Source organism: Camelus ferus, chromosome 11, assembly GCF_009834535.1.
Source record: "Camelus ferus isolate YT-003-E chromosome 11, BCGSAC_Cfer_1.0, whole genome shotgun sequence".
Classification (NCBI taxonomy): domain Eukaryota; kingdom Metazoa; phylum Chordata; class Mammalia; order Artiodactyla; family Camelidae; genus Camelus; species Camelus ferus.
This window is the reverse complement of record NC_045706.1, coordinates 71,673,366-71,687,986: the sequence shown is the minus strand read 5'-3', so window position 1 is coordinate 71,687,986 and position 14,621 is coordinate 71,673,366. Positions and strand designations below refer to the sequence as shown.

At 50.2% G+C, this 14,621-nt stretch overlaps 1 protein-coding gene across 2 annotated transcripts; it reads right to left on the bottom strand.

The window, feature by feature from the left end:
- Positions 1-9,880: 9,880 nt before the first annotated feature.
- ACTA1 (actin alpha 1, skeletal muscle) lies at positions 9,881-12,742 on the bottom strand. 2 transcript variants are annotated; one of them, XM_032491862.1, is made up of 7 exons: positions 12,599-12,742; positions 11,677-11,817; positions 11,248-11,572; positions 10,904-11,065; positions 10,626-10,817; positions 10,355-10,536; positions 9,881-10,276 (listed from the first exon to the last, which is right to left on the bottom strand). In XM_032491862.1, exons 2-7 carry the CDS (start codon positions 11,803-11,805, stop codon positions 10,133-10,135), a joined length of 1,134 nt encoding a protein of 377 aa, XP_032347753.1. In that variant the 5' UTR covers positions 11,806-11,817; positions 12,599-12,742; the 3' UTR covers positions 9,881-10,132. The 2 variants fall into 2 exon arrangements, with proteins under 2 accessions (XP_032347753.1, XP_032347752.1); XM_032491861.1 differs by having other exon boundaries at positions 12,581-12,740.
- Between the last annotated feature and the right edge of the window lie 1,879 nt (positions 12,743-14,621).

Genomic DNA, 14,621 nt, shown 5'->3' with positions numbered 1-14,621 from the left:
CTGTACTCTCTGGTTCACCTTTTGTTTTAGCAAATTGTTGGACGGCTGCAGGGTGTGCCAACAAGCAGGGCAAGAGTGGAGTGACAGAGCTCCGGATGCTTTTAGAAACTGAGCTAGAGAAGAACCCAGACTAGATTTTGGATGTCTTGACCCCTCCACCTGAGGGAAGGACAGCCCCACACCTGGGTCCTTGGATAACCAGGAAGACGGGTGGAGAAAAAGGACACTTGCCTGGCTGTGAACCACGACCCTATGTTCTGCTGTGGTCAGGTAACAAATCTGTTTGCCTCACCGTGTTTGGATTGCCCTTTTGGGAAAAAATGACCACCCAGTGCAGGGCTGGGATTGGGGTGTAGCAAGTGAAGTGCCCAGGGAGGAGAGACTTGAGGAAGCGCCCACCTGTGGGTGGCCACCCTGTCACTGCAGACCCCCGTGCTCCTCCCACGTCCGCGAGAGACTCCCTGTAATTTCAGAGCTGCTGAGATCCCCAGCTTTCAAATTCCAGGCCTCCATTTCCAGCGCTGCGTAGGAAGAAATAAACTCACGGTTCCTCCCAAGGGATGCAGGTCCTGCCTGGGCATCCCTGGAGATGCTAGCATGCCTGCCGGCTGTGGCCCCTGCATCCAGCCCTAGAGGCCTGAAATAAACATCAGAGGAAAACCTGGGTTCCAGAGAACCTTCCAGAGACAGATGCAAAGCGCATTAGGCATCTTTTGTAAGCATTTATTGGAGAAGTTTAATTGCAGTCGAATTATTCCACTCACTAGTGCCTCCCAGTGCCTGCAATAAAAAGGCTAATCATGAACTACGTGCTGATGAATGAACACGGCCGGGGGAGGGACGGGGGCAGAATTGTAAGCACTCTGCCTTAGGAAGGGCAGAGTGTAAATGGAGCCTTTTCAGAACTTGGACGTGGAGGAATATTGATGGTACTTGAGTGTCCCCTTCTCCTCATTCTTCCTCTCGTCCTGCCTCCTGCGGGGCTTCAGAACAGCCTCTCCTCCCTCTCCCCGGGGACCCCACCAGGAGGAGTGGGGAGGGCAGGATCACAGACTGTCAGAGGGACAGGGACCGCCTGGAGCCAGGCTTCTGCCTCCTGTTAGAGATGGGAACCCACCATCATCCTCAGAGCCAGTGCTGTCCACCGGGTTCACTCAGGACGCCTCTGAGTCTCAGGGAGGAGAAATGAAAGGAGCAGATTTAGTCCTCTCAGCAGGTGCCTCCTTGGATGCAGTGGTCCTCTGCCTGCCTGCCCAGCCGGAAGCCCTAAGCTCTGTCTGCCTCAGGACCCCCGCCTCCCGTCACTGTCACTGGTGTGGGTGTGAATGGATCTGTCTCCACGGCTGGAAATACCATTCAGGTTCCTGGGGTCTTTTCTTCTGGGTTTTTTTTTTTTTTTCATTTTTCACTTAAATATTTTTAATATTAACATAACATATTTCCTAAGAAACGTTGAAAAATTTTGACATATAAGAAAGGCAGAAAAAAATTACCTGTCACCCCCCTCAAGAAACCCTCGTGGTGATTTATCACTTTGACCTACTTGCTTCGTCTCTTTTGCCCTTAATTTTTTTTCCCCCTGGTTCAGCAGATCCCTGCTGACACGTGGCACATTAGCGACGAGCTGAAGGGCTCCAGGCAGCTCTGCCGCCCAGCTGGTGCCCGCTCATCCTGGGGAATTTTCAGACCCAGTGCATATTTCAGCCCAGGGAAAACATAACAGCTTTAAAGTAAGGCAATAGAATTTGGGGCAAAATTCTTTAAGCCTGTGTGTGAGATTTGAGCTGTTTTTCAGGGATGGCTAAAGCCAGACCTGAGCAGTGAGAGAGGCTGTGTTCTATTTTTAGGGAATACGAACAGGCTGAGGTCTTGGAACAACACTCCCTTTGGAAACAACTAAAAAGCCAGATAAAGTACTTTGAACATCTTACAAGCACTGAAGGGTTGACAAGATGGTAACGAATTACTAGGCCAGAGTCTAAAGGGAGCCAGCCACGCAGTGATCTAGAAACAGCTGAGAGCGTTCGCTTATCTCAGTCACCTTGTGCATGGGCGTTAATGGCTTTGCAAAGCGGGGTGCTTCCGTCATGGGGTTGGGACCCTGAAGTGTTCCACCACGGGGTGAGCCCTGCCCCACATGGACAATCAAGGATCAGCAAGGCCAGTTGCCTTGGCACTGAGCATGTGGCCGTGGCGTGGGGTGCAGATTTCTGGGAAATTGTAAGCACAAGCTGAGTTCTCACATGTATTTGCAGCCCACATTCTTACCACCTGGGGGGACCAAGAGACTTCAGGCTGTGAACTTAATTTAACATCGTCTCAGATGAGTTGCATCCTAGGACACCCCTGGCAGAAGCAAATGCAGGTCCTTTCTGGAGAGAGTCACCTTTATTCTGGGTTTCCAAGTGTCCCACAAATAGATTCATATTATTCCACAATTCTGCTTGCTCTGTTAAAGGAGTAAGACACAAGATAACAAATACCCACAAGAAGCAGAGAACTATAAAAATATGACCCAGTTCATCTGAAAAGTAATAAAATAATTTCTAAAATTTTCTGAAAATTAAAAATTCAATAACAGAAATTCAGAACTGAACAAAAGGGTTTACCAGTAGGTTAAGTAAGTTACAGGGAGAATTAGTAAATTGGAAGACCAGCTAGAGGAAATTACCCCCCAGTGCCATTCAGATAAACCCTCTAAAATGAAAAATACAAAAACAAAACAAAAACCTTCTTAAAGGCAGAGGATATAGGAAGTTCTGACATTCTATTCTTTGCTTGAAATTTTTTTCTTTTGGTTAAAATGTACGTACAGTGAAATGCACAAATCTTTAATTGTATAGTCACTGAACCTGACCTGTGTAACCCAACCCTTTATCAAAATGTAGAACATTTGCAAAATAGAGAAAATATAGGACTCCAGAAAGTTCCCTCATGCCATTTCTCAGTCTCCACTCCCACTCCCAGGGACAATGATTGTTCTGACTTTTTCTATACCATAGACTAGTTTTGCCTTTTCTAGAAAATTGTGTACAAGAAGTCATACAGTATATATGCTTTTGTGCAAATTTTCATTCACACAGGATGGTTTTGAGATCCATTTATGTTGTTATGTGCATCTGCAGTTTGTCCCTCCTTATTGAGGAATGGTATTCCAACAAATGGTATTCCATTTTTCTATTGATGGACGCCTCAGTGGCTTCTAGTTTTTACTGCTATGAATGAAGGTGCTATTAGCATTCTTATATAAGTCCTTTTGTGATTATGTCTTTTAATCTTAGTGGGCAAATTCCTAGGAATAACCTTATCAGGTATTAGAGCATTTTATAAGCAACTGCCAGATGTTTTCCAAAGTGGTTGTACCATTTTACATTCCCACTCAGGGTATGAAAGTTCCAGTTGCTCCACATACTTGCCAATATTTAGTGTCAATCCTTTTCATTTTAGCCGTAATAGTGGCGATGTAGTAGCATCTGACTGATCTTTTGTTTTGCATCTCTTTGATGATTAAAAACATTGAGCACTTTTTCATGTGCTTATCTTTTTTCTTCAACTGTGGTTAAAAAAAAAAAAACCCACATAACATTAAATTTAGCATTTTATTTTTTAAATTTTTTTTAATTGCGGTACTGAGGATTCAACCCTAGAACCTCATGCATGCACATACTGTACCACTGAGCTACACCCACCTCCCCCAAATTTAGCATTTTAAACATCTGTAAGTGTACAGTTCTGAGGTGTTAAGTATATTCACATGCTTGTGCGAGCATCACCACCAGCCATCCACAGAAACTTCTCATCTCCCCAAACTGAAATTCTTTTCCCATTAAGCACTAACTCCCCATTTCCTCCTCCTCCCCCTGCCCCTGGCAACTGCCAGCTGACTTTCCATCTCCATGAATTTGACTCCTCTAGGTACCTCCCATAAGGGGGATCATATCATATTTGTCCTTTAGTGACTGGCTTATTTCACTTAATGTAATGTCCTCAGGTTCATCCATGTGGTACCATATGTCAGAATCTCCTTCCTTTTTAAGGGTGAACAATATTCCATTGTATGTATATACCACATTTTTGTTTATCTATTCCTCCATGAATGGACATTTGCACTGTTTCCACCTTCTGTCTATTGTGAATAATTCTGCTGTGAACATGGATGTGCAAATACCTCTTTGAGTGCTGTTTTTATTTCCTCGGTGTATATACTCAGAAGTAAAATTACTGGCTCACATGGTAATTTTATTTTTAATTTTTTCAGGAATTGCCATAACATTTTTCAGACTGGCTATACCACTTTAAATTATCACCAGCAATGCACAGGAGTTCCAGTTTCTCCATATTCTTGCCAATACTTGTTATTCTGTTGTACTTGTTTGTTTGTTTTGTCAATAACCATTGTAATGAGGGTGACTATATGCTTATTTTATTGGCCATTTGTATATTCTTTGTGAAGTGTCTGTTTAATAAAAATATGCCCATTTTATTGCATTTTTGTCTGTTTTTATTGAATTTTAGAGGTTTTTTAAGATAGCTTGGATACCAACCCTTTGTCAGATATATGTGTGGCAAATGTTTTCTCCCAGTATGTGGCTTGACTATTCATTTTCTTAATTGTGTTCTTTGATGAGCAACTACTTTAAATTTGCTGAAGCCCAATTCATCAATTGTTCAGAATGGAAAGAGAGAAAACATGGGATTGCAGGCAACTTGAAAAAACAATGGCTGATAATTTCCCAAACCTGCTGAAAGATACTGATCCACATATTCAAAAAGCTTGTAAATCCCAAACCAGATAAGTAGAAAGAAACTTACAATTAAGTGCGACATAGAGAAGCTGCAGAATATCAAAGACAAAGGGAAATATTTTTTTAGAAAAGCTGAAAAGTGGGGAGAAGGAAATGCAGATGGCTTCAAAGAAGGAATAGGCTGACTTTGACTTCTCAACAGCAACAGTGGCACACAGAAGGCAGAGAAATGTCATCTTCAATATGCCAAAAGAAACACCTGCCAACCAGGAATTCTATGTTAGAAAAAAATGTCTTTCACGAATGAGGAAAAAATAAAAACATACATAAACAAACAAAAACGGAAAGATTTTGCAACCAACAGTTCATCAGGAAAGGAAATCCTAAAGGCTGTGCTTCAGGCAGAAGCGAAATGACCCCACTTGGAAAGGACCCACAGGAAAGAAAAAAATGAGCATAGAAAATTGTTATTATACAGGAAAATCTAAACTGTATAAAACAATTATAGTATCTTGATGGGTTTAAAACCATGACTGAGTACAACAAATAATAATATCTAGGGGTTTATAAAGATAGAATGAAAATGTGTGACAAGTTGGGAGGAAGGTAAATGGATGAGTTAGCAGTTCTCAAAGGGTCTTGTGTTGTCCAAGGAGGATAAAAGTATTGATTAATTTTAGACTTTGATTGGGCTGGACTAATAGCACAAGATAAAAAAAAAAAAAGATTTAAACCCAAATATGCCAGTAATGGGGGAGGGTACAGCTCAAGTGGTGGAGCACATGCTTAGCGAGCACTAGGTCCTGTGTTCAATCCCCAGTGCCTCCTCTAAAAATAAATTACCTCCCCAAATGCCAAAATAAAATAGTTAAATAATACAATTTTTAAAAACACACCAAAAATAAATAAATCTTCACTAAAAATTTATGTCAGTAATTATATTAAATATAAATGGACCAAGTGTCTCAATTAAAAGATAAAATTTTCAGGCTGGAAAAACTATTTAGCCTTATACTGTTTACAAGAAATATGTGTGTGTGTGTATAATATAAGGATACATCAAAATTGAAAATAAAAGAATAGAGTCAAGAGATACAAGTTCACCACTGTCTTTGCTCTGTCACTCTTCCTAGTTTACAAATTTAGGCAAATCACTCAGTCTTGAAGCCTCATTTTTATCACTTATAAAGGCAGAATAGTAATCCCTGTGCTGGCTACCTTTTTAGATAAAATGAGCTAATGTACATGACAGTTCTTCACATAGTATAAGACACAGTATTAACACACGAGATGCATGGACTATTAAAATGCGTTGCTGGGGGGGCCTCTTCAGTGCTACACTGGGCTGAACTGTTGCCCCGTTATGGACTCATTTGTGCCACCATCACTCCAAATTCATATGTTGAAGCCTTAACCCCCAGTACCTCAGAATACGACTGTATTTGGAGATAAGGTCTTTGAAGAAATCATTAGGTTAAGAAGTCTCTGGGTGGGGCCTAATTCCATGTGACTGGTGTTCCAGAAGGAGGAAATTTGGACACAGGCACGGAGACAGGGAAGATGAAGGGAAGACACGGGGAAAGACGGCCGTCTACAAGCCAGGGAAGGAGCCCTCAAAAGAATCCATCCCATCCTGTCTTGATTTGGGGTTTAAAGCCTCCAGAACTGTGGGGGGGAAAATTTTCTGTTGTTTTAAGCCACCCAATGTGTGGTAATTTATTACAGGAGCCTAATACAGGTCCCATGAAGGAAATTAAGATAGATGGGGTGGACAAGGATCCCACCCATGGCACATGATGTACAGAGACCGCTATTCCTGAGGCCAGCTCCAGGGACCAGAACTCTCTGCCTAGTGATGAGTTGTAGGAAACCCCAGCAACTGTCAGGCAAAAGGCAACCCTGATTCTACAGACCCCTATGAGAACCACCAACATCACTTGCGCACATTTCACAATCTTTCTTTCGCTCACTCACCATCCCCAGAATCTCTTCAAGATCAGGAGAAGCCATTTAGAAGCTGAGAAGCAGGGGCGGGGTCGCTCAGAAGGCTGAGGGCACCTTCTTCAAGTGACAGGGCCAGCCTTGGTGAGGCGTCCCCTGTTCCTCCTCCAAGTCAGCTAACCTCCAGCTGCCTTTACTGGCCGTGCCACTTTTGGAAGTTGCAGCCATGACCTGCTGGGGAGAGTAGCTCTGGTTGTAGTGACCAGGATGCAGGTGGGCCAAGACACTGGAACCCACTGTGCTGAGTGCCATCAACGTCGACCCTCTCGGCTGCTCTCTAAGAGCTGCGTCAGCTTGTGGGAGCTCCTCAAAAGGACTGTGACATCAACAAAGCTGAAGGGGGTGACTTTGAAGGACAGTGCAGAGCAGAGAGGAAATGGAAGTGACAGAAATGGGGCAAAAAGGAAAGGGAGGAAGGCAGGCAGGTAGACTGGCCACACAGGCGCCCACAGGGGCAGGGCTGGTCTGTGGCCTCACCCCTTTTCCGCCTCCAGTCTTGGGGCTGAGACACTGCCGGGTGACAGCAGGGCTGCTCTGTGTCCTCAAGGCTGGGGAAGGCGATGAGGAATGTATTTCCCTGTAAGGACCCATATCTGGGACCATCAAGCCTTGTCAGAAAACAATACTGCACAGGAGGGAAGCCAGCCCCATAGTGGTGAATGCAAAGCCACCAGGATGTCCACAGTATCCAATAGTTCATGGTCCAGGGTGGACCCTGCCTCCCTCCCAGCCAGCAGCTCCCACAGCCTTTGTGGTGATCAGAGCCAAGGCATAAGGACCTGGTGATGGTGGAGTCGTGACAGCAAACTCCCGAGGATGGGACCACAACTTAGCCATCTCTGTACCCCTTACACATAGTAGATGGGCAATAAAATATTCCATTGACCCTTTGGGTTCTGCTGCATCTGGGGGTGACAGGTCAGGGGACTAATGCAGCCAGGAGGTACCCTGATATTCCATGGTCAAATTCTAACTCCCAGGGGTTTATATCATAGAGCCTAGGGTATACCACAACCCCAGATCATAGGGAAATTTTTTTGTTGTTTTCAATCCTCTCACAGCTCCAAAAATGGATTCTCTGAGATGGCTTTTCAATGGGAAATCAGCCGTAACATTATTCCCTCTCATGCCAAGTGCACTGCTGCCACACAGGGCTTTTTTGCTTCTTACTATTGTAGACACACTTAGAGCTGCTGGAAACAGATATCTCTCTCCTCACTCAGCACAAATACATGTATGTGTTCTCCCTCCCCCCCCCCGTGTGTGTATATATATATATATATATATATATACACACACATACACACACACTTTAAATACATAGACTTTAAATATATATTTAAAACTCATTCTTTACTATACCACACCAAAAAATATACTTCCAAGCCTACTATGAGTAACACACTTTACCAAATACTTATAATCACAAGCTAATAGAAAGAAACCTAACAGAAAGAAAGGTACAGAGCACTAATGAAATGTGTGATGCTTGTGTCTTTTTAGAGAAGTATCAGAAAAGAAAAGGTAATTTTTAGGTTTGGCACATTTCCAGTGAAACCACACAATTTATCATTTTTGCACATGTTTTCAGTAGAAGAGCCATGTTAAAGATGGTGCAGAAGGAAATGCTACAAGATTACATCAAAAATTTCTGTTGGTTCTAAAATATCGTAAGTCACTGGATGATTAAGATCACAGCAGAAATGGGTCATTTCCTCCTTACATACTTACTTAAATCCTGATTAAGTGATCTTGGGTTTTGGTTAGAAAAGGATTAACATGCCAGTAAGCTGACTCATGTAATTTTGATTTTTTTTCCCCCTGGCTGCTGGCTACATGAATTATTCAGGCTGTGTGTGTGTGTGTTGTTTGCTCTGAAATGCTTGTGTAAATTTATTATTATCAGTAAAAGCAGGATTCCCCTGAAAGACTAGAATTTAGCCCACTTTTAACCTTAATCCACCGTAGGTGGAGAAATACATGGCTTTCAGTGGACACAGTATCATATACTTGTTTTATTAAAATTTTAAGTTCTACTGAATGATTGATTCTCTTGATATCTGGGTTTGGCAGTATTCCTATCCTGGAGGCTTCGGTGATTTCAGAAGCTTCTCAATAGGTCATAAAATGAGGGAGTAAACATATGAAAAGTTGGCATATAACATAGTTATACTGGTAACCCTACTTAAAAACTTATTTCCAAATGAGTCTACTACCTTCTCTGAGTCAGAATCTATTTCATCTAAGGACCACGTTTCCTGGGAGTCTTGACTGGAGAGAAACATTAGACTACTTTAAAATACGTAAAGAGAGATACAGTGCTCTCTCATAGAAATCCGAACTGTTACTATGTTTTGTGCTTTTAAAACACTGCGGGGGTGGGATAGAGTTGTTCCTTCGCCCCCTGCTTACGCCCGGTACCAGCCTCGGCTCCCTCCCCGGCGGACATTTCCTTGCCGGCCTGCCCTCAGCCCCGTTCCCGCCTTGCATGCGCTGTCTTTCTTTTGCAGTGTTCATTTGGTTCTTCCTCGCCCTCCTCCCACCTCTGGGAGCCGCTCTCCTTCCCAGTCCCCGCCCCGGAAAAGGAGCTTCTTTATACCACCATCACCCGGCACCAAGCATAGTACTTCCCAATCGGGAAGAGAAGTGGTTAGCTTCGCTTACGAAGGAAAACTGGCTCCTTAAATGCAGAACACAGCGCTTTCAATCAGACCTCGAGGTTCGGTAGGGACCTCTGATTCGGGAAGGACACGCCCGCCGTAGGTGGAGCGGGAAGGCGCCCCGCGGGGCGGCCCTCGGGCCCCAGCACCACGGCCAGCGCCCGCCGCCGCTGACTCAGACTCCGCCCCGGACTCCGGCGCGCGGCCGCCCCTGCGCCCGCTGCCGACCCGAGCGCTGCGCAGGGCGGGGACACACCCGAGGGTCAAGCCGGGCCGCGGCGGGCCTGCCGTTTTGGGGAATGGACCCCATCCAGAGGGGAAAGCCGTGAGTATGGGAAGACTTCACTCATGGTCTTGCAAGGAGTGCACTCATATTGCGAAAAGTGACGTAGGACGATGGGGTCCCTCTTCCTCCCCTGATCCCCGCCGCTCCCCGTCCCCCCCACCACCCGCAATTAAAGACAACAAACAACATTTGCAGCATAATAGAATGGCTGAGTTTAATGCTTCAAGTTTTCCATTTCTTTCCACAGGGCTTTGCTTTAAAAATAACAAAATGAGGTAAATAAGTTAATGTATGTACACGTTATAAACATTGTGTCGGTTTGCGGCGGCAGCAACGCCAGTGGTTGGTGAGAAGTTGCTGCGCGGTGGCTCGAGGTCAGCCACCTGCACCTTGAGCAGATTTGTCGTCCTGAGGAGAAGTCGCAGCTGTTGGAGAGGGGTCTAGAAGCATTTGCGGTGGACGATGGAGGGGCCGGCCTCGTCGTACTCCTGCTTGGTGATCCACATCTGCTGGAAGGTGGACAGCGAGGCCAGGATGGAGCCGCCGATCCACACGGAGTACTTGCGCTCAGGCGGGGCGATGATCTGTAAGACAGCGCGTCAGGTGGGGGAAGCCGCGCCCCTGGGCCCACTTGCGGGCGGGGGGCGCGGGCCTCTGCCCACCTTGATCTTCATGGTGCTGGGGGCCAGCGCGGTGATCTCCTTCTGCATGCGGTCAGCGATCCCGGGGTACATGGTGGTGCCCCCCGACATGACGTTGTTGGCGTACAGATCCTTCCGGATGTCGATGTCGCACTTCATGATGCTGTTGTAGGTGGTCTCATGGATGCCCGCCGACTCCATGCCTGGGGGCGGGGGGAGGAGCGTGAGAGGGCGGACGCGAGGCCCCGGGGAGCGGGAGGGGGTGCGGAGGGGGCGGGCGAGCCGGGCTAACCGATGAAGGAGGGCTGGAAGAGCGTCTCCGGGCAGCGGAAGCGCTCGTTGCCGATGGTGATGACCTGTCCATCAGGCAGCTCGTAGCTCTTCTCCAGGGAGGAGGAGGAGGCGGCCGTCGCCATCTCGTTCTCGAAGTCCAGGGCCACATAGCACAGCTTCTCCTTGATGTCGCGCACAATCTCGCGCTCAGCTGTGGGAGGCCGGGACGGGAGAGGACCCCTCAGCGCAGGGCCCGGGGGCCGCCCGCCCGCCGGGAGAGCCCGGGGCGCCGCGCACCTGTGGTCACGAAGGAGTAGCCACGCTCAGTGAGGATCTTCATCAGGTAGTCGGTGAGATCGCGGCCGGCCAGGTCCAGACGCATGATGGCGTGCGGCAACGCGTAGCCCTCATAGATGGGCACGTTGTGGGTGACACCATCGCCGGAGTCGAGCACGATGCCTGCGCGTGGGGCAGAGCCGGAGGCGGGGCAGGGGGTGAGCCGCGGCCCCGCGGACCGCAGGGGACGGAGGCCTAGGCGGCGGCGGGGGAGGCAGGCCAGGAGCTCTGGGAGGTGGGCGGGGGCGCGCCGGGCGGGCGGGGGATCCGCAGCGGCCCGGGCTGTGGGGCCCCGGGACACTCACCGGTGGTACGGCCGGAGGCGTAGAGGGACAGCACCGCCTGGATGGCCACGTACATGGCGGGCACGTTGAAAGTCTCAAACATGATCTGGGTCATCTTCTCGCGGTTGGCCTTGGGGTTGAGGGGGGCCTCGGTGAGCAGGGTTGGATGCTCCTCGGGGGCCACACGCAGCTCGTTGTAGAAGGTGTGGTGCCAGATCTTCTCCATGTCGTCCCAGTTGGTAATGATGCCGTGCTCAATGGGGTACTTCAGGGTCAGGATACCTCTCTTGCTCTGCGCCTCGTCGCCCACGTAGGAATCTTTCTGACCCATACCCACCATGACACCCTGCGGAGCGGAGACACAACGCACACGTTACCGCGGCTCAGAGAGGCGCGGGGCTGGGCTGCGCGGGCTCCCCGGCCCAACACTCTGTCGAGTGGCAGCCTGACCTGGTGGCGAGGGCGGCCCACAATGGACGGGAACACGGCCCTAGGAGCGTCATCGCCGGCGAAGCCAGCTTTCACCAGGCCGGAGCCATTGTCGCACACGAGGGCGGTGGTCTCGTCTTCGTCACACATGGTGTCTAGTTTCTGCAAGGACAGGAAGGCCGTGCAGACACATGGCGTGTCAGGCAGGAGGCCCCGCCGGCCCGAGCGCCTTCCCTCCCCCGGGATCTACGGATTCCCCCTCCCCAAGCCCTTCACGCATCCAGCCAAGGGAGCAATCAAAGCCACTGGCCCGAACTTCGTTCGGGGCTTGGGGCTGTGGTGCGCTGGGGAGAGAACACAATGAGAATTTGTCCACCAATGAGCCCAGAACACATTGTCCCTGCGAGTTCTCTGCCTTCACTGCAGGCCACCTGCTGCAAGCGTCAGGCGCTAGCGCCTGCCCTCGCTGCGCTTCGGTGGCCTCACGTAGGGGGTTAAGGCTCACGAATCCTGCTCCTTGGGACTGTGAGGATGGGAGAGGCGGCCCGTGGGAAGGGCTTTGGCGCTCCATCCAGGAAGGAATGGCCTATTCCGGACCCCCACGAATTCCAGACACAACCAGGGACCCTTTCGCCTGATGGAGAGCCCATGAAGTAGTGGCCCTTCCTTTCCTTTGGCTCTTTTGGGAGGGAATAGCCCTTAGGACGGCTAAAGCAAAAGCTTTCATCTACCTTGGCACATACTAAGCGTCAGGTAGAGCAGCCCAAAGGGGCTGGGAGTAAATTTGGAAACTTTTTTGTTGTTGTTGTTTCTGTCCCCTCTTTAAAGGCTTAAGATAGAGTGTGACGACTGGGATCTACCGGAGCTGTCCGGGCTCCCCTCGGTGGGGCCCTGTTCCCCTGTCCCCATCCCACCCCCGCCCTACCTGGGCGGGTGGCTACACCTGCTGCTCTCCGGCTGGGCCCTGGTCGCCGCGGGAGGGAAGCGAGGCTTCTCTGGGCGCTGTCCGCTGTGGTGGCCGCGGGTCCCCCCGCTCAGGTTTTATATAGCCCGCAGGCGCTCCCCCCGCGCCGCCCCGCAGGAATGTCGCTCCCCTTCTCGAGCCATATTTGGGTGTTGGGCACTAGAGCCCCCTCCCCGCTGGCCGGTTCGCAGCCTGGGCCCCCGCCCTGGTCCCCTGCGCTGACCAAAGAAGGAGCGGCCTGGCCCCAGCCCAGGTAACGCGGGCCGGGCCGTATATGGAGTGTCTCCCCGGCCGGGCGGCCCCGCCCGACCCGGCCCAGTGGCCCCGCGGACGGGCTGGCGTGGGGCGAGGGTCACCGCGAGCTGGCGGTGCGCGTGTGCGCCTGCGCCCCCGGGGCCGCACCTGTCCGCGGCCGCCCCGCCCGCGTCTGCCCCGCGCGCACCCGGCCTCCTGAAGGCGCTCCCACGTCTCACCCCTTCTCTGAGTCCTTTACTCAGACCCCCAAACCCTCAAGTGCCGGCTACAGGGAGAAGGGAAAAGGTCCAAATGGTGGGCCCCAGAGGACAGGAGGGGCGCTCACGCTCGGCCTCCCGGGAAGGGAAGGGAGGCGACCCCTCCCCTAGCTCCCCAGCGAACCTCATTTCTCCCTCCCAGCCCCGAGCTCCCCGAATCCAGAGGGCTGACACCGCCGGTCCCCCCCCCCCCCCCACGAGAGGGCCGCCGGCGGCGGGAGGGCGCGCAGCTGTCGCGGGGCAGACAACTGGCGGCGGGAGGCGAGGGCGGAGCGGCGGGGAGGAGGCGCGGGGCTCCCGGGGACAGGCCGAGGCGACGGCTCTGGCAGCGCCGGGCACAAAGCCAGGCACCCGGAGCTGTCCGCATGGGGACGCGCAGTGCGCTCGGGGGATCGTGAAGGGCGTGAATTTCGGGGGGTGACCGGCCGGCTCCGGGGCGCGGGGGCCGAGGTGAGCGCCCTAGCCCCCACATCCTTGGTGGGGCTTGGTGTCCCTCTGCGGGGGCTGCAAGGTAAGGGGCACACCCTCGGACAGGGAGGTGGGGACGGGTGAGGTGCTTTGACTAGATGGAGCCGCGTTCGTCTTTCCTCCCGACGAAGGGACGGGACGTCGCACTGTAGGATGGGTAGCATTTTTCCTTCTGCAAGGGCTGAACAGACTCATCTTTATATTTAGAGGATGATGCCCAGCCAAGGCCAGGCTGCTTCCCAGTCCACCTTGGAGAGTCACCGGCCGCAGGCACCGCTGAAGCGGTTCTATTTATACCGCTGATATATGGGCCATGCCTTTCTAATTTTCTAGAAGGACTGCAACTACTTATGGTAAGGTTGAGCGGGGGTCAAAAGAGGTTATCCAGTTGGTGCCTCAGACTTTTTTTTTTTTTTTTTTACCCCTCGGGACAAGAAGAGTCCTAACCTTGCTGTGGAAGACACAAGGAGAAAATTTTCTGTGATGAACTCAGCGACATGCTTGAAGGGGGTACATCAGTGATGTGGTGAGAGCCAGAATCGAACCACTCATTTTTCTGATGTGCTTAAGTGTTCCCAAAATAATTCCCATTCACATTTGGTGGGGGGACTCAGCAACCCGGACAGGTGCGGGTCCTCTGAGGAAGGATATAAGAGTATATGAAATGGGGGGAGGGTACAGCTCAGTGGCAGTGTGCCTAGCAGGCACAAGTCCTGAGTCCAACCCCCGGTCCTTCCATTTAAACAAACAAACCTAACCCCGCCCCCCCCCAAAAAAAATAGAAAAAAAAAAAAGGATATGGAACCCTCTTCCGAAGAGCCCACATCAACACCACCCTTCCTAAAATTCGTAAGTCAATTACAAAATAAGGAGCTTGGTTAGCACAGGGCCTGTGTGGTGAGTGTAAAGCTACTGTGGCTTCATGCTCAGCGTTTTCAGTTAGAGAATGAGAGAATACCTGACAGACCTACATTTCATTTTCAAGGCCTTGTGTCCTGCTGTGTCAGTGGGGAGTGAGACAC

What these genes read in the sequence shown, in the direction of transcription:
- ACTA1 (XM_032491862.1), bottom strand. Translation starts at nt 11,805, where the DNA reads ATGTGTGACGAAGACGAGACCACCGCCCTCGTGTGCGACAATGGCTCC. An exon ending in TGGGCCGCCCTCGCCACCAG is followed by an intron (nt 11,573 to 11,676) that starts GTCAGGCTGCCA and finishes TCCGCTCCGCAG; the next exon opens with GGTGTCATGGTGGGTATGGG. An exon ending in CTACTCCTTCGTGACCACAG is followed by an intron (nt 10,818 to 10,903) that starts GTGCGCGGCGCC and finishes GGCCTCCCACAG; the next exon opens with CTGAGCGCGAGATTGTGCGC.